The sequence below is a fragment of the Balearica regulorum genome, chromosome 5, assembly GCF_011004875.1.
Source record: "Balearica regulorum gibbericeps isolate bBalReg1 chromosome 5, bBalReg1.pri, whole genome shotgun sequence".
NCBI lineage: Eukaryota > Metazoa > Chordata > Aves > Gruiformes > Gruidae > Balearica > Balearica regulorum.
In genome coordinates, this window is record NC_046188.1 from 33,330,323 (window position 1) to 33,348,896 (window position 18,574).

At 38.0% G+C, this 18,574-nt stretch overlaps 1 protein-coding gene across 3 annotated transcripts; it reads right to left on the reverse strand.

Annotated features, from left to right (window-relative positions):
- Window positions 1–2,509: 2,509 nt before the first annotated feature.
- ZNF770 (zinc finger protein 770) lies at window positions 2,510–11,560 on the reverse strand. 3 transcript variants are annotated; one of them, XM_075754079.1, is made up of 3 exons: window positions 11,469–11,559; window positions 9,793–10,920; window positions 2,510–6,493 (listed from the first exon to the last, which is right to left on the reverse strand). In XM_075754079.1, exon 3 carries the CDS (start codon window positions 6,349–6,351, stop codon window positions 4,189–4,191), a length of 2,163 nt encoding a protein of 720 aa, XP_075610194.1. In that variant the 5' UTR covers window positions 6,352–6,493; window positions 9,793–10,920; window positions 11,469–11,559; the 3' UTR covers window positions 2,510–4,188. The 3 variants fall into 3 exon arrangements, with proteins under 3 accessions (XP_075610194.1, XP_075610193.1, XP_075610192.1); XM_075754078.1 differs by lacking the exon at window positions 9,793–10,920 and having other exon boundaries at window positions 11,469–11,560; XM_075754077.1 differs by lacking the exon at window positions 9,793–10,920 and having other exon boundaries at window positions 11,449–11,559.
- Between the last annotated feature and the right edge of the window lie 7,014 nt (window positions 11,561–18,574).

Below are 18,574 nucleotides of genomic sequence, written 5' to 3' on the forward strand. Positions count from 1 at the left end.
AGAACTTTACTTCTTATATAGCAGTTGCCACATAATTCTCTCTATCCCCCTTCTTCACGATGTCAGCAAGGCACGTTCCAGTGCCACATCTACTGAAGCAGCCGTAGGCAGAGCTGGATGGCCACTGTTTCCATATGCTCTTATTACCCTACATATCCAGACAACTTTCAGTGGAGAATGACAGGCCACGGTCTACATCAGAGCCGAGCAGCTTCTGTCATCCTCAGCACCATTTTGCATGTCACGGCAGCACGCGTGCAACAACCAGCTCCATGACTCTCTGTCAGTCACAGATGGGGTTTCACAGATCCATACAAATTAGGACCAGGGGCACTGGAGGGATTCCAGTGAAGAGGAAAAGTTTTAGCCACGTATCCAAACTGTCAGGAGTGTAGCAGAATCAAGCTATGCATTAGCATATCCAGGAAGCAGACTGGAACTGGAATGGCAGAGTACACAAGTAAAACAACATTCAAGGACTTGTGATTACTCAGGACAGACATAATGACACTTTCATGTTAGAATGGCAGTTTCTGAACAAAGAAATGATCAGTTCTACTTGTGAGTGATTTTGTTGGCATAAGGCTGATTTCTCCTTCGCTTTCATGGACTCTGAAGATTCACTTTTTTAACAGATGCTAAAAAAGATGCTGTTTAAAAGCTGCTTGACAGAACTAGTCATTCTATGAAGAAGTACAATTAATTTGCTCAACCTGGAGAAAATAAGGTATATGAGAGCATAGAAAGTCACTTCTGTAATTTCAATTTTCCTTATGATAACTGCCTCTAGACACATTTCATCCATAGCCATCAGACCATAAAACTAGGCTATTAAGTTAAAACTTGCACTTCAAGAATCCACAAAACCTTGTGCGAGGAATATGAACCGTGACCCCGTTATATTTAGGAGATCTAGGCATTTTCAACATTATTAGAAGAGGCCATTAGAAGGACCAAATCCATAGTCTTTATTGATTTAAGAGTCATCCAACTGTACTTATCTAAGTGTTACTCGAGTGAGCTCTTGTTGCGAGATTATGACTTTCAGAGTTTTACATCTATACTAGAAGGCAGCCAGGAAAACTAAACATTAGATCCAGCATCTCAATTTGAAGCCTAAGGTCTCATTAACTTCAATTAACTTTCTTTTGTGTCTATCTCCCATTTGCCTCACTAACTCTTCTTGTTGGCTCTGGGTATAGCAGTGAGAGCAGATCACAGAAAAGTTTGAGAAACCAAACACTCAGCGAGAAGCAGCTACAAAAGTGATTAAACAGTTTTTCTGTGGCTTATGATGGCTTTTTTTCCTTTTTGAATTTTTCCCTAGACATATATAGGAATACTTATACATATATTGCAAGTTTTGACTTTCTGCAAACATTGCAAGGATAGCACAGCAATCAAAATCATCAACATTTTAAAGTTATCCATAGCCACATTTCCTAGATAGAAAATGGACTATGTGATCAGGTAGTACTGCAGTTCCAGTCAATTTATTGCATACTTATTTGTCTTTTAAAAAGTCCCTTTTACCTTTTTCTACTTGTTTTGACCTTTCTTTTATTTCACATAGAACAACCTCAAAGCTGAATCCACACAGTTTGAGAACTTCTCTTTGGGGGGGGGAGCTTAGTATTAACACAGGAGGACCCATTCTTTTCCTGTTTACAATATACTTTGGTTCTGCTACAGTCTTAAAAAAAATCCACTACTTCAGTACTATGAGATTATTACTCTTAAACTTATCAGCTCATTCTAACAAAACCACAGGCAATGTCTCTGCCACCAAAGATACATCAAAGATTGATGGCTTGAACTTGCCTTGAAGCGTTACGGAAAATGACTAACATACTAATGAACACCACAAAGTGTTACTGTTAACAACGGGGAAAACCATTCTAGCTCAAATTCTCAAAGGTGCTTGGAGAATTTGACTGTTAACTTCAAAAGAGATAGGAGTTCAACCTTAGATTTTTTTTTTTTAATCTGACTCTTAGAAACTGCTTTTCCCCTTTCTAGCTAATTTATGCTATAATCCCCCTAACATCGTGAATTTATACTGACACAAAACTTTTCATAAAAGGGTAGAGAGCCAGATAAACAAAGTGGCCCTTACTGCCCTTCTGAAATCCCATGGAGCCCAAAGATTACATTAGTTTCCAAATTAATCAGACAGTAACAGTTCCCACATGTCTACTCACCCCTGAAAAGTAGCTTTCTGTATCACCTTCCCCTCTTTTTACTCAAATTGGTATTTTCAAAACATAGCAAGTTTAATGTTCTCTAAACATTACTCTCCAACATAGCATTTTTTAAAATGACTGTGACTCCTTAAGAAAGATCTTGTTAAACATATTTCTATTTTATTTCTACAACAAAAAATATTTGAAACAAACCCCATTGTTGTAACATGCTTGGTTACTTTGATACATAGTCTTAAAACTTTTCTGCATATTGAACGTTATATTGTTTCAAAACTCTGGTTTGCACATGAAGTATACAATAAAAGTACAATATAGATAAAATAGTTTATTACAAGTATTTTAAAAGAGCTCTACAATACACTTTCAAAACATTTTATACAGTATTTTGTCTTTCAATATGAAACAATTCACATAGGAAGAAAAAAATCTCAATATATAACTATAGTCATTATTAACATACTGAATTCATCCATCATACAAAAATCATAGTAACTACAGACTGTTTCTGAGTATCTTTCCTGGTTTTATTCTCTCTGAAAATGGGAAAGAATAACATATATGAAAATAAAATAATAACTCCCTTCACTCTTCATTTATACTAAATACTACAAAGCTCATGCCACAGCAAAACCTAGATAAATCACTTCAAAAATAAAAAAAAAATCAAAACCATTTTACTTAAATAAATATGAATCTATTTAAATAGTGAAAAGAATGCCCTGTATCTTACAGATATGTTAATTTAGAAATAGGATTAAAAACTTCAGGTTTCAAATATTCAGAAGTTGCATAACAAAGAAAAATACCCTAAAAGGTAGTTTTTCAGAAGGAAAAAAACCAAAACAAAACAAACTTCATTCTTGTTCATAAAGCTCCACCACACTTACACTTTTTGCCAAACCCCACAGGCACAATAGGCAAAGCTCTCTACTTACCAGAAAGTAGAACTACAGATCCTATTAATGCAAAATCAGAATTACTTAATTTGAGCCAAAAGTAATTTTCAATCTCTTATATTTAATGTAATGAGAACATGACTTCCCGACAAAACTGCTCGTCTGAGTTACTATCGCATCTTAGAGAACGCTTCTTTTACTGGTGCAATATGTATGCTAGCAGGAAAGGAGACTGGAACAGATAGTAAGCCTGTTTGTAATGTTAATGAAAATTCCTTGTCCTCTTTTCTTGCAGAAAAATAGTTCACTATTGTATGAATTGGCCAAAAAAGCTAGAAAAGGCAAGGGATATACATAGAAGAGGAGATAATGAAGTGAAGAAATGGATTAATTGATTATAAATCCCACTATTTTAGTATTGTCTACTTTTATCATAAAAATGGAAGGGATCTAATTCCTCATCCATAGATCGCCAAGCACATTACAAAGCAGTTAAATTTTTTCTATTAACTATTCCATAATGCCACATCAACATTTTTCTCATTACATTTTCCCCCTTTTTCTACTTTCTTCTTTTTTGCATCTTTTACCTAAAAATAACCATTATTTCTTTTAGGTATGAAATAAATATAGCAAGTGTCCTTTGTCTGCATCATATAGGAAGCAAGAAGAAAGTAAAAGGACTGGTTTTTCTGTATTCTGGAAATTACCTTTTCATCTTTATCTGATAGTTACCACTGGACAGCATAATGTTATAAAACACTATACGGGAAAAGGTAAAACTCTTCTGATTCATAGAGCACTGCGGATTGTTGCAACACCATTAATACAGTAAGAATGTGTATTTATAAATTAATTTAGGAAAAGAAATGCAGAGTGACTTTCTTCCTGCATGAGTTTTTAATACCTTCTCATATTCATCACAAATTATATCAATTAGACAGTTTTGAAGACAGTAAATTAACTCTTCAGCAGGTCATCTCCATAATAGAAAAAGATCATCCCCTTCATTCAATTGTTTAGTCTAACATAAGCCTTTTAATAATTACTCAACCAAAAATGTTTATGTATAATTTCATAGGGCATTATCATTTTGATAAAACCAATATATTCTCTGGTTGTTGCTCAGCGGAACTCAGCTTTAGGCTCTCTTTAAAGTGAATAAGGTGATGTCTTTTCAAATGCGGGGCCTGTCTGAAGTTTTTACCACAAACTAAACATTCAAATGGTTTCTGTCCAGCATGCATTAGGTAATGTCTTTCAAGCTTAGAAGGTGATTTAAAAGTTTTAAAGCAGATACTGCATTGATACAATCTGTTAACTTTGCTTTTTTCAGTACCTTCAGAAAAATCATGCCAATAGCTGTAACAGCTCTGCTCCGGTTCCAGCAATTTACTACACAAATATGGCTGTGCGTTTCTACTGCTGGTGTTGAGAACAAAGTCCCCTGAGTCAACTTCAACTTTGATTTCAGCTGCTTGGTTTGACTGAATCAGCTCCAATTCTTGAAAGCCAGATGCCTGTGAAGGTGTTTGAGAATAACCTGAATAACCCACAGGCTGAGAAGACTTAAATTCAATGTGATCTCCCTGATGATTGAAAAGTTTGTTCAAGTTTTCAAATTCTACCTGGCAAACGGAGCTTTTATAGGGTCTCTTTTCAGTATGGGTGAGCTGATGTCTTTTTAAGTGAGCTGACTGTCTAAATGTCTTCCCACAAACATTACAGCCAAAGGGCTTCTGTCCCGTGTGTATAAGATAGTGTCTTTGAAGTTTGGATGAAGACGGAAAGATTTTTTCACATCTGTCACATTTACACACTTTGTGTCTGTTACGTATATTTTTAGCAGAAGCTGAAAAAGCACAGTGAAGTACTTCTGGATTATCAAAGAAATCATCCGATGAACCATAAAAAGCATCATCTTTATTATGCAGTGAATCATCGAAGTTTAACGTGCTTTCACCAGTAAGCATACCTTTTAAATTAATTCCAGAGTTGTGAGTTTGCAGGTGCTCTTGCCAAGGTAACGGCACAGCAAACGTTCTTTTCATCCGATTACTACGTGCCCTGTGCTTGCTACGGCAATCCTTGAAAGGTTTAGCGGAAGCATGCTGATCAGAATGCTGATCTCTAGCTGCAACCAGGTCAGGACTTTTAAAGTGACCTGATTTTTTTTTTCTTCTGTCAGACAGAGAAAAATCTGTTGCCTTTCCTCCAGTACGCTTCAGCTTCATCAGGATCTTATTTTTCATGCTGACAGCATGGCTGCATGCCGTTGTACCATAATTTGAACTTTTTCCATCTCTCAGACAACAACATTTGTGCAAATTTAGAACCTGCTCCGTTTCAAAACACTGCTCACATGCTGGGCACTGAAAGGGTACAATATAAATCGAGTGAACATCGTGTGACTCATTCTCCCGTGACTCGTAAGCGTCAGCATTCTCAAAACCATCCTTCCTTCCTTCCAACAGGTGCTGTGTTCTGGGATATTTAAGAGTCTTTGCTTTGTATAAAATATTGTGGAAAGTCTTATTTCTGGCATGGAGCTGTTTGTGCTTCATGAGTTTGCTCTGTATTTTAAACCCCTTCTGACAAAAGCAGCACTGAAAAGGCCTTTCTTCTGTGTGTGTGAGCTGATGGATTTTCAAGTGCGTTGACTGTCTGAAAGATTTACTGCATGAAGAACACTTAAAAGGTTTCTGGCCAGTGTGAATAAGGAAGTGTCTTTCTAGCTTAGATCTTGATGGAAATGTCTTGTTACATGATTCACAAACATGAGTTTTCTTTCTCCTTCTGGCACCACGTAGATGATTTGCCTTCAGGCACTGATGCAGCATCCACCTCTCTTCAGTAGAAAAAGATTTCCAGCACACAGAACATCGAAATATGCCATAAGTGACCCTGTCTTGCTCAAAATCCACAGAGTTTTCTGCCTGCTTGGTATCATTCTGATAATTTTCATTATGAAGCTGCTGATGCTTTAAGAAAGTGATTAAGTTTTTGAAGTTTCTATGACAAACAATACACTTAAAAGGCAGATTATGGGTTAACTGATGCCTCTCCAGGTGGACTAGCTGCCTAAATGTTTTATGGCATACATGACATTCAAATGGCTTTTGACCTGTATGTATCAGATAATGCCTAGCTAATTTTGATGGAGTTTCAAACTGTTTATAGCAAATGTCACAAGTATATGGCTTTTTCTTGGGTATCCTGTCAGCTGTTACACACTGCTGAACTTTTAACATTTTTAAAAAGCAATTACACTTTGCTTACTGTTAGTTTCTTCAGATAGGTATTTCAAGTGAAATCATCAATTGCACACTAAGATGGAAGGCTGTAGAAGCAGCAAATTTTCTTAGGAGAGATATTCTTAAATCCCACAGGTCCCTAAAATAAGAGGGAGAGAATTATTTTAGCCTATATTAATACATAATTGCCTACATTTGTCTCATTTTCTACATAAGAGACCAAAAGCACCTAGATTGGAATACTCCTGATTTAACTTAGCTTAAAATGCTTCCCTCATAGCAGAGTAATCATTCGTTATGTTACATGATACAGAAAAATTAGACTACTTTCCAGAAAAAACAAACAAGTTTAAGTCATCCGTTTAGTCCTGCATGTTACTTCAAACTAATATAAAGTTCAGCTACATTATGATATTTAGGTTATATACAAATAAAGTATAGTCTTAAAAAAAATCCACAAAACATACTGTAATAAATTTCTCCCCTACAGCAGTACTTCTAACTCCCAGATATAATATTTATGAATGTGAGAAAAAGAGAGAAGAACTAGGGGTTCTTGGGCATCAGAAATAAAAATTCAATGAATGCAGTATTAGTGAGAAATAAAAATTAACAATACATTGAAACTAAGTACAAAGTTACTATTCACATTTCTGCATCTTATCAACTATATCCAGAAGAAAGAGTAATGTAACCATTTTTGCTTTATCTCAGAATGGCAAACACCAGAACCGGTCAGCAAGAGCACTAACCATAAACTATGACCAGAATGAGGATAATGCCCAAAACAAGGATGAACACAGGCTATGTTCACTATCTCATCGCAGAGCTAGAATATCAGAGCTGTGATACCTAACCATGCGCATACTCTGAAGTCATCATAGAGGTCATTATAATAATACATCATAATGAGTATTTTAGTCTAAACCAAAATCATGAAATAGATTCAATTTTCCTTAAATTTTCAACAGACAAAACACACTTGGGCAAGCTACCGCATCTCAGCTAAGGTGTAATGACTTGCAAACAAGAAACAGTAACTTTGCGAGTACCTGAGTGCATGAAAAGTTATTAAAATATTCATAGGAACAGCTAGAAAGGACCTCAAGCAACCATTTAGTTCAAGCCAATTCTGAAAGCCAACTCATATCTAGACAGCCTCCAAAGTGGCCTCAACTTCCGCTGAAGGAAGTTCCTTAACCTCAGCAGGGCGCCAGCTCCAACGCGTCACCCTCTCACAAAGCTTTTCCTTGCATTCAGCTGAGCCTTTCTTTACTACAAAGCTATTTTCATTGTCCTTTCTCCTGTGAATCTGGAGAATAACTAAAAAGCATTCTCTGTCTCAACTTTATGTATTCAAAGTCTCCTTTCTCTTTTATTTTTTTTTAACTAGGCAAATTCTGTTTTTTCTAAGTATTGCTTTTAGGATCACAAAAAAAAAAAAAGTATTGATTGGTCTTTATTGGTCTTTTTAATCCTCTCTGGACTAATTTCAATTGGTCACATCCTTCCTAAATTGCAGCATCTAAGACAGATTGAGTATTCCAGTCCACAGGACTAGTAAGAAAAACAGAATAAAAATACCTCTACGGTATTACCTAAATGTCCTTATAAAAAAGGGATGGAGGGACCAAATTTTAAAGCAACAGCATAATAGTTAGGACTTGTAATAACTGAGATACACAATACATTTCTAACTCTAATTTGTGGTATTTTGATACTACAACTCACAAGCTCTATATTCTTTCTACATACCAGCAGAATAAAAATGAATTTATTTGGTGCCTCCAAAAGCCCCATCTCCTCACAGAGAGTTAATGTCCCTAGTTTTTAAAAATTCAGAAATATCTGAAAAGTCCATTCAAAGTCATCACAAAGAATAAAAGCCTACTGCAATTTAAAGCAAGTTACGAGACTCAAGACATAGGCACAAAAGACTGAAAATATCTTGGTGAATCAAGATTTTTCTTAAGCTTCATGGAAAGAAACCTGGTCATCTGGTAGGATTGTTTCACCTCTAATTGATATGTTCCTATATAATTGTGGGCCTTATTAAATAATGTTTGGATGTACACCTTAGATGCAGTTGTCACTACACTGAGGAGTTACCTAATCTCACTGAAATCGTTCAGGTTAGCACTTATCAATGCTATGAAGCAGTTGAGAAAGTCAACTTTTCCTTTCCTGTTCTCTTTTCCTGTAGAATTTTAACAGCTACTCAGTTTCAGTCTTCTTTTGAAGAAGCAAGAAAACACAACACTCTTAGGAGACCCCTTTTTCCTCTCAGTTGTCGTCACATGATGCGAAGGCAGGGAGTTTAGAGAGAGTAAGTGTGTGACACCAAATGCTTTCTAGTTTGTGCTACCATGAAGCTAGAGACAGGTAGGCTGAGAAAAGGCAAAAAGCTTCTCTGCGATGCTGGAAGTTTCTATACAGCTCATGGCAGCCTCCATTAGAAGGGAAGGAAAATCTCCTGAGAAAAAACTGTAAAGACTGATGAGTTTTAGTTAACATACTGTCATACAGACCTAATTTACACATCAGGAAAGTGCTCAAACACTATAATGACAGGCAAAGAAAAAAAGTCCGAAGTAAGAGACAGCTGTGGCGTATTACACAAGGGATTTTGTATTTACCTTATAAATTTTTTAAAGATGCTATCTAGTGAATGAAGAAAATGCTCTGTAGTACAAGGTGTCAAAAGCAGAGCATAGCTTCTTGCTGTGGTCGTCTTGCCCTGTCAAAGACTAAAAGTTCAGATGAGGTAAATTTAGGGGATGCAAGGGAAGGAGAAAGGAGCCAAGATGGGCATTACTGTGTGGCCCAAATATATTTTCAAATCCTATTTACTACAGACAGACTTCTGCACATCTATTTCAGGGTGCTCTGTGCCTTGCACATCTAAGGAATAAACATGCTGCTGCTAAAGATCAAAGAACAAAAGACAAGCTTGGAATTTTGTCTCCTGCCAGTCTTGGAAATACACAGGTCTGTCCAAATTAGAATCAGAAAATGCACTTCCCTATGTGATAAGGATTTAGTTTGTGGCATAGGTCCAATTTTATATTAAATTGACATTACTTTTCATCTTGGCTGCAAGGTCATGCATAAAAATAGAGTCAAGAAGTAATGTAGGCCATTCAAGGTCCACAGAGGACTCTCCTTAGTCTATTATTATTTAATGATTAAGTAAAGATTATATTTATTAATATTACAGATGACAGCAAGCTGCAACAAAATTAAAATATGATGGAAGAAAATTCTGAATTCTAATCCAGTTGTTACTAATGAGAGAAGTATTTTTTGAAAAACAAACAAACAAAACCCACACAAACAAAAAACCCCACCAAAACGGGAAGGGAACTTTAATAAGAAGAAATGAAAGATTTTCTACTTCAGCAGGAATAACGAACTGGAAGGGTTGAATAATCAACTTACTAGGTTATAGTTGTGCAGAAAAGACCTGGAGCTTATGCTGGAACATAATGTGAATATGCCAGCAGCAAGCATGCCATCCATACCAGGATGTGTAAACAGAAGTAATGCTTTGACAGCATGTAAGTCGTCCATACTACTCGCTACTGTTTGCAATTCAGCTGCAGTACTCTGTCCAGTTTTGAATACTGCCCTTCAAATTGAGTCAAATATATGAAGTAATTGGAATCAGCCCAGAGAAGAAGATCAAGAATGATCAGAGCTTAAATGCATAATATACAGGAAAAGATTAAGGTAACTGGGAATGTTTAAGTTAAACTAGAGGAGACCTGATTAAAAAGAACAAAACTCCAAAACAAAACCAAACATAAGAGCCAGTTTTAAAGAAAACGGGAATAAACTGTTCCTCAAATAATTTATAGTTGTGACTGGAAATGGATTCAAATTACAGCAGAGAGGATTCAAGTATGTTATTGTCCTTCCAGTTGCAAAGTTTTTCCTAACAAGCATACAAAGAAGTTGTGTGGGGAGATTGCTCTGCCTCTGACACCAGAGGTCTCCAAAGAAAGTTTTACAAACATCTCTCAAATTCCCATGCCCATATAGTTGACTCTATACAAGATAAATATTCTGGCTTGCTTTCCTTTGACTCATTAACATAATCCAAAAGGAACCACTCAAGAAATGAAATTCAATATATTTCCAAATTTGCCACTGAAGGATTCTTCCACATCATTACTATTAGCACATCAGACCCTTGAGATAAGCTAACGTTTATAACTGTCCAGACACAATTACAAGAAAATTAATTACAGTAAAGGTGTGAAGAACCATAAGATGCCTCTTGTAATGTTAACTACAAAGCAGACAAGTGAAAATCTAGCTGCTGACTTTGGAAACACACAGCACGCAACAGAGAGGAATCTGAACACCGAGACGAACGCACCGCACGCGGGATTTCCTCCCCAGCTTTCTCCAGGGGAAAGATTAGATTGCTGCCATGGGGGAACAAATTTCACCAGAAAAGTAACCTTCGCCTGTAGTTACACAGAAGACAGCATCAAGCACCACGGCTCCTCAAAGCTAACACATCTCATTCCCCCGTTTTCCATGTATTTTTCAAAACATTTTCTGAAGCAAAAACCAAAAAGATATATGACGGTGAAGCGGGGCTGGTTTAAGATCAAACCTAAATTCTGCTGAAGGGCCCCGACACCCCCTGGACTGACACCTCACACCCCCTCTTCCCCCAGCTGGACTTAGATCCAGTTAAAAACTTAAAATCGACGACTGAGGCGGCCCTTACAGAAAGCAGACCGCGGACCGGCACGCAGCCGCCATTCCCGCAGCGGAAACCGGGCTCCGCGCTGGGGCCACGCCGGCCCGGCCAGCGGCCGCCTGCTCCCGCCGCGGCTCTCTCGGTGCCCAGTGCCACCCCCGCCCGCCGACGGGGCGGCACTGCATAGCCCGGCACCGGCACCCGCGACCGGCGACGCCCGGGGGCTCTGCCCCGACGCGCTGCACTGGCGGCCGGTAGCGCCGTGACAGGGCCGGCCCAGCGCCCCGGTGCTGCGGCGGAGCCCGCAGCGGCGCTGACCGCCGGCCGAGAGGAAGGGCGGCCCGCGGCAAGCGGAAGCCAGGAGCGGAGAGGGGAGCAACCTGAAAAGCAGCTACCGCACCTCCACCATCCTCAGCCCTCCCGCGTTGCTGCCGCCTAAACGCTTCCCCCCGGATGGCACCGGGACGCCGGGAAACCCGGGCCGGAGCTTTCCGTTCCCCCCGCGCAATCCGGCCCCGCCTTCCGCCGCCGGGCTGGGGCCGGGCCGGGGCTGGGGCCGGGCCGAGGGCGGGGGGGACGTGCCCGCCGGTTTTATTCCTGTTCGGGCCCATAAAGTCCCGTCTGTGCATTATTAGTCGCAGTGAATTATTCGGTGGCAGTGAGGAACACAATTAGCTTACAAGATGAAGTTTCAGCTTTCTTTTCCAACGTGCACGATCTAAATCCCCGCTGCTCACAAAATAGTTACCAAAGATCTGCCCGCATTTTGTCAGTAACAGTAATGCAGAGAAAAGCTTTCACCCAGGCTTCTTGGCGGGATATTTTGTTTGGTTTTGTTTTGTTTTAGGGACCTACAGGCTGTAGGTCCCTAGTCGTCACTTAGGTTGCACCTTGCCCAGTCCTATGCTCCTCGCTCATGGGGCTGAACCCTGCTTAATTGCAAGGTAAAAGAGAAAGACAGAATCAGACTAAAAATTTATGTCTCTCTTTTTGAAAAGAACGAATTACCTGGGAATCGGTCGTATTTCACAGATGTGCAGCTTACACAGTACAAGCCATTGCAGTATGATGCCAGCTGATTAAACAGTAACGAAACAGAATTTGATAATCATAATTTTATCTTTGGACAGAAGATACACCCAACTGCCTCTCCCTCACTGTTGATGAATACAGATACATACCCTGTTGCTATATTAAAAAAAAACCAAACTTGTTTACCCAGGGATTTTGTATACGTTAATGAAAGAGAAGTTGGCAGCATCTACAAGCCTAAGCATAAGATAATTTTGCAGGCCCCAGTATGTCTGCAGAACTGTCTTTGAGATGTATCTTCCAGATATCTTTTGATATGTAGAAACAACTCTCTATAGAACAATTGCTACCTCCTAGCTTAGCAGTGTTAGAAATCAAATCAGTCTCATCTAAATAATATCTGACCTAATTATAAGCCAAATTTTAACACTACAGGACAAAATTTATTTGCAGTTAAGCATAAATGCTCAATGAATCAGTTTCAGTAGTGTTGATCTTCATTTCGATAGCATACAGTCATTTATTAAGCTCATTGAAAGACGGCCAAGTCTTGTAGTTAAAATGGGGATTGGACAGCCTATGGCTGAAAGCTTGGAAGCACTGTATGGCCACAGGCAAGCCTCATAAAGCTATTCAGAAAATTAATTAATCATTTAATTATATGTCTTTTTAAAACATCTCTTTCGTTTTAAAGTATCTCCGGTCTTAGCTGTCTGTTCTTCATGGAATTTCTGGTCTGGTCTGAAGCAAGAATGCAAGCAGCCGAGTTTAGCTTGTGCCCAGTAACGAATTCATGTAGCAGATCCACAGCTGGTGTAGGTTGCTGTAGCTCTCTTGAGTTTTAAAGAAGCTGTAGCAATGTATACCAGCTGAGGATCTGCTGGTATAGTTCTGGGAGTTAGCAGAGAGCGTAATCGAAAAATACTAAATTCAATCTTATAGGCCAATTATAACAAAACAGGTGCATTCAATCAATATGTTTTTGTAGAAAACCCTGCAAACACAGGGAATTGATTATTTGCTTTTATGATGCTAGAGAATAAAATCTGCACCATTTGTAGGAAATAAAGTTGCAACATTGTAGCAACAATGCAAGACCTCCTAGGAGTGGAAAATGTTTTTATTTTAAATCTAAACTTATTCCCACATCTTGGTTTTGGATATACCTTTTTGTAACCTGACCATGATTATTTTCACCATCCTGTCCCACTTTGGCAGGTCATTGGGATTTACTCACTGCCCTTTGCCTCCTCATCTGAGTGTCCTGCTAAGCTGTAGGTAGATTCGTGCTGGGATCTTGATGACCTGCTAATCTGGGAGCTATGAATACATACCAGTCTTGTAACTGTTCTCCAGATGGTTTTTCCTTCTGATGCTTCCACACCCAGATATTGCTATTCATTCTCCATGTGTACTAATCTTAACATTTCTGTAACAATTCTCTACATACTGAGAATGTGCAGAATGTGCATGTTTTGGTATACTTGTTATCCCTGTTTTATTTATCTAGATTAGGTTATATTTAATAGATAAATGAGGGGCATACTGAAACTATGTGCATGATTGTTATCTGACTTCACACTCGAGAGGTTGAACAGATCTGGCTGTAGTGATAGCCAAAGTGTCACATGTAAGATTCTTTTTTTTAATTATTTTTTTTTTCAAAGAAAGAAGAAAATATAAACAATGAAAGAATTCCTAAACTTTCCTTAAAGAAAAAATGGACAATGCTATAGTTTCACTGGCTAGAACTGAATTTTGACATCCTGAAATGCTGAATTGCCCCTTCATTTGTGAAAGAAAACTTTATTTCCCACTTGCTACAACAACATAAGCTATGTAACTCTTTTACCCTACTATTCTAAATGCATAGTACTCCACTTCTTATAGAAGGCACACTGTTTGGAGTAGGTATTAGCATCTTAGTGTTAATGGTACCCAAAAAGGAGAGATTGCTCTTTTTTGTGGGGATATGCTATAGTATAGTGATATGGAAGACCAGACCTTGTTCAAATAAATTTTGATTATCTTTAATTTTTAGAATTTACAAGATATTGCCTTGAAATATTGTAAAGATGCTTCTGCAAACCGACAGTTGGCAATTCAATTACAGGAGTTGCAGAGGCAGTCTATGAGTTAACTGCAACATGTTATAATGTTGTTATAATGTCTGCTTTTGTGAGGTGTTCCGTACTTTAAACACGTGCTGTGTATGCAATGTGTTACAGCGATTTCCCTGGTGTTATTTTTATTGAATTCTAGGCTAAATAAGCACATAACACAGTATATAACTTGCTAATGTGTCAATTAATGCCACCTCAGGGCTGAAGTAAATTGCAAAGACTTTTAAAACTGTGAATATGCATTTTGTGCTAGTCCTAGGTTTATCCCTTTTTCTCTTGTTCTGTTTTCTGCCTTTTTTTTCCTAAATAGTCCATCTTAAAGCCCTCTGGTGCATAACAATGAATTGCCTAGAGAGGAGATAGTTGTTTAATGAATCTCAAAAACATGTATGCTACACATGCAAGCATCATATTTTATTTGGTTAAGCACTATCGGTGGCAACAGATCCATAAATTCTTTCTGTATGCTCAAAAAAAGAGCAACTTTTAATGACATTTTGAAGAAAGATAAACTTTATTCAACCAGACTTATAAAAAGGTAGATCATCATATCAAAAAAGGGAGAATATGATGAAATTTTATAGGCAACACATTTAGTTCTGTGAAATGTAAGAATAATTATATTTCAATACCTTTAAGATATAGTTCTGCCTAACTACAATCATTTCCATTAACTTTTTGGCTTTGTCTAGCAATATATTTTGCTTTGTCTAGCACAGCATATTTCAAGATAAATTTCCTATCTGGTATAGCATATTTTAAAACCAATACACAAAACAATTTATTTAGATGTTCATTTGTTGAGTAAAAACCCCACAAATTGCTGGCTCACAGCCCTTCATGTCTAGAATCCCTTAAGAATCCCTGCTTTGAAATTAGTTGCAGGCTCTATCAATTATATCTGTTTAAATGGACAAATTTAATTACTACAGAAGAGCAATTGATTTTTAAATTACCACTGATTGCACAGTGGGTATCTCAGTGGGAAGACAGGTACATGCAGGGTCTCAAATGGAATCAATGTATTAATTAATCTACAGATTGACATGCTCCATAGAAAGTTCCCCTTCTCTTTGCCTCCTTCCTGTAGATTCATTTGTTTCAATTTAAATGGAATTTCTGATGATCCAGAAGTGAAAAATTCAAATACAATATAAAATTGCACATGCTGTGTATAATCTGTAAGCTTTTGTTTCTGACTTTGCACATTCGATGCCATTTGCTAGCCTAGGTGGCCTCTGAATGATAAAGCATTCCTTACAACACTGAAACATTAAACTCTGCAATATCATGCCAAGGTATATGTATGTATGCGGGAGTGAGGCTGAAAATGACTCTAAGTAAAATGGAAATTAATTCCTTTCATGGAAGCAGTAAAATGAACATAAACAAAAACAGAGCTGGAGAAAAATATCTCCTCAGTACTGTGTCCAGTACTGGGCTTCACGGTACAAAAGCAGAGATGGACATACTGGAATGAGTCCAGCAAAGAGCCACTAAGATGATTAAGGAGCATGTTATATGAGGAGAGGCTGAGAGAGCTGGGACTGTTTAGCCTCAGGAAGAGAAGACTTAGTGGTGATCTTATCAATGTGTATAAATACATAATGGGAGGGAGTAAAGAAGTTGGAGCCAGATTTGTCCTGGTGGTGGCCGCTGAAAGGACAAGAGGCAAGAGGCACAGAATGAAATATAGGAAATTTCATCTAAACATGAGAAAAAACCCTTTTTTACTTTGACAATGGTAAAACACTGGAAGAAGTTGTCCAGACAGGTTGTGGAGTCTCCATCCTTGGAGATATTCAGGACTTGGCTGAACCCGTCGTCCCTGAGCCATCTGCTTTAGCTGACCCTGCTTTGCATAGGGGCTCGGACTAGATTATCTCCGGAGGTGCCTTCCACCCTCAGCCCTTCTGTGATTCTATGGATATTGTTAACATGCTTACCATGTAAGAGACTTGTCGCAATACTTCATTTTTAAAACTGCTTTCTAGTCATGAAGTGTGCAGGTTCTTATCTTCAGAGGTAGTTGGTTTCTGAGGCCTATGTACTCAAAGAAGCATCAACCTACCCACTAATATTGCTCTTTAAGAGGAAGACACTGAATCCAGCTATATTATATTATAACTGCTTAAGCCTATGGTTTCACTGAGAATCTTGATCTAAGTGTACAAAGGACTTGACTTTTCCTGCATTGGCAGTAACTAACTTTTATAATTTTTTCAGGGCAGAGCCTTTTATTCGTAATTTGTTTTTCTGGAGTGGTTTTGTTAAAGGTTTGAAGAGCTCTGGAACTTGTACAAGGGAGAAGAAAAGAATCTACAGTTTAAGCAGATGGAGGCTTGAAAGACCAAAGGAGCTAGCAATTAAACTGGCTTATAGTTCTGTGGGACCACAGCTTGAGTTAAGGAGAAATAAATGAGCTGGGAATACAATAGTCAAAATTACTGATGGACAGACCAGTTTCTGTACCACTCCCTGGGAAACAAGTGTCAATAATAATATTTGGAGCCAGTTATTCCTGGATGTAGTAGACAATACTGAATGATTACTGAATCAATTACAGCAGATTCTATTTTAGAATTGGTTTACATTTGATTTTGGCAAGTAGTAAGTGCACTAAAGAACAGTTGGTCATAAACCAACCTTTAAGTGATCACATATAGATGACATTTAGATTAACCAGAGGATTAATAGAAGTTGATCTTTAGGTTTCATGATTTCAAAAGGAAGGATGAACTTCAAGAAATTAGAAGAATTAATTAATTACATCAAAGAGCGGTCAGCAAGGAAAGCTAAACCTCAGTGATGGGAAATATAGTGGTGAAATAAGAATTGCCAAAAGCCAAATGTTATTAGTCTTAAAAAAATGTATAGCAGAAGGTTCTTCAGCCACGTAAACTTAAGAGAACAGTAAGTGAGATCCCTGTGCACTGAAGATGAAGGAGCAATGGAGGATAAATTATGTATGGTTCAAAATGTATTTGAATATTTTGCCTCAGTTTTCAATATGGATCACAAGACAGATGAAAGGAAAGGGGGATTGAAAATCTGAAGTAGCAGCAAAACTTGTAAAGCTTGATGTGGGTCAGTTAGGAAAGCTGTATGTTTATTTTTCCAGAAGTATAATGGGAGCAGTATACGAAACACGTGACCACCTGTGACAGCAGGAAATTGGATTTCATGAGCCAAGAAATCCTTTCCATTCTTAAACTCCAGTGCTCCTGTATTGACTTGCACAAAACCTCCCATCCATCAATACAATTAGTTCTTTCTACACCACAGAGAATCTTGACAAATCAAATTATCTTGATTTGTAATATAAATGTTTTCATTTAGATTTGATCTTGTAATTTAGAAAATATGGGCACATCACTACATGTAAATGCAGTGGGATGCAGATGGTATAATTATCTATCCTGGGTAAATAATAGTAAAGTGTTTTAAATTTTAAGATCCCGAGTTGAGTAACAATCTAGACTCATTCTTGCAAGCACCTGCCCACAGCCAGACCCCTGCACATGTGTAGAGTCCTCTAAAATTTAGTGGAGCTCTCTGCAGGTGCAAGAATCTTCATCATAAAGCTACTCTGAAAATCAGGAACTAAGAGTCTGACAGAGCGTTACAAGTAGCTTAAGTATTTCTGATAAATCAAGTGAGATGTTGAAATTTAATAATGTGCTTAATGTCAGTCAAAGTCATATTGCTTTAACTTTAAAAAAAAATCACCCTTTTGCTTAACGTAAGTAATAAACATAGTTAGAAAGAAAATTCATAAATTTTACACACCCTCCAAGTCCTCCAGTTATCATAATATTATGGGTACTCATGTCAGCCTATACATTTACTTCTGTGTCCTCTGCTACTCCAGAATTTTCATGAGAGCATAACTACTTTCCACGTAAGTACTGGCCTGCAGCTGTCTACTACCCTTTCCATTTGAGAGCTAGAAAATGCTGATTCTTTAGGGTCCCATCCCTCCCTTCCACAGACTGTCTACCTTTTACCATATGTTATTGAAGTTGTCAGCTTTCTCTTTGTGGTGTAAGTATTCTTGAAGCCCTTTAAGTAAAGGGATATAGCTTGGATGTCTGGTCAATCCTAAGAGCTCCGTGTGATCCAAGATCCTCTTAAAATCTGGAAGCAGTCACATTTCCTTCTTTGGCAATCTGAATTTCATCTGTTCGCAAACCCTGTCAAACCTCACCCCAGTGGGGATGTTGGGGCTTTTCTAGGACAAAGTCCAAACTACCTTGTTTGATTGACATCAATCATCTGACATCACTGCGCAGATCGATGCCATAAGCAAGCTGCCAGGCTTAGGCATGAAGTTCCAGGACCTGTCTTCACA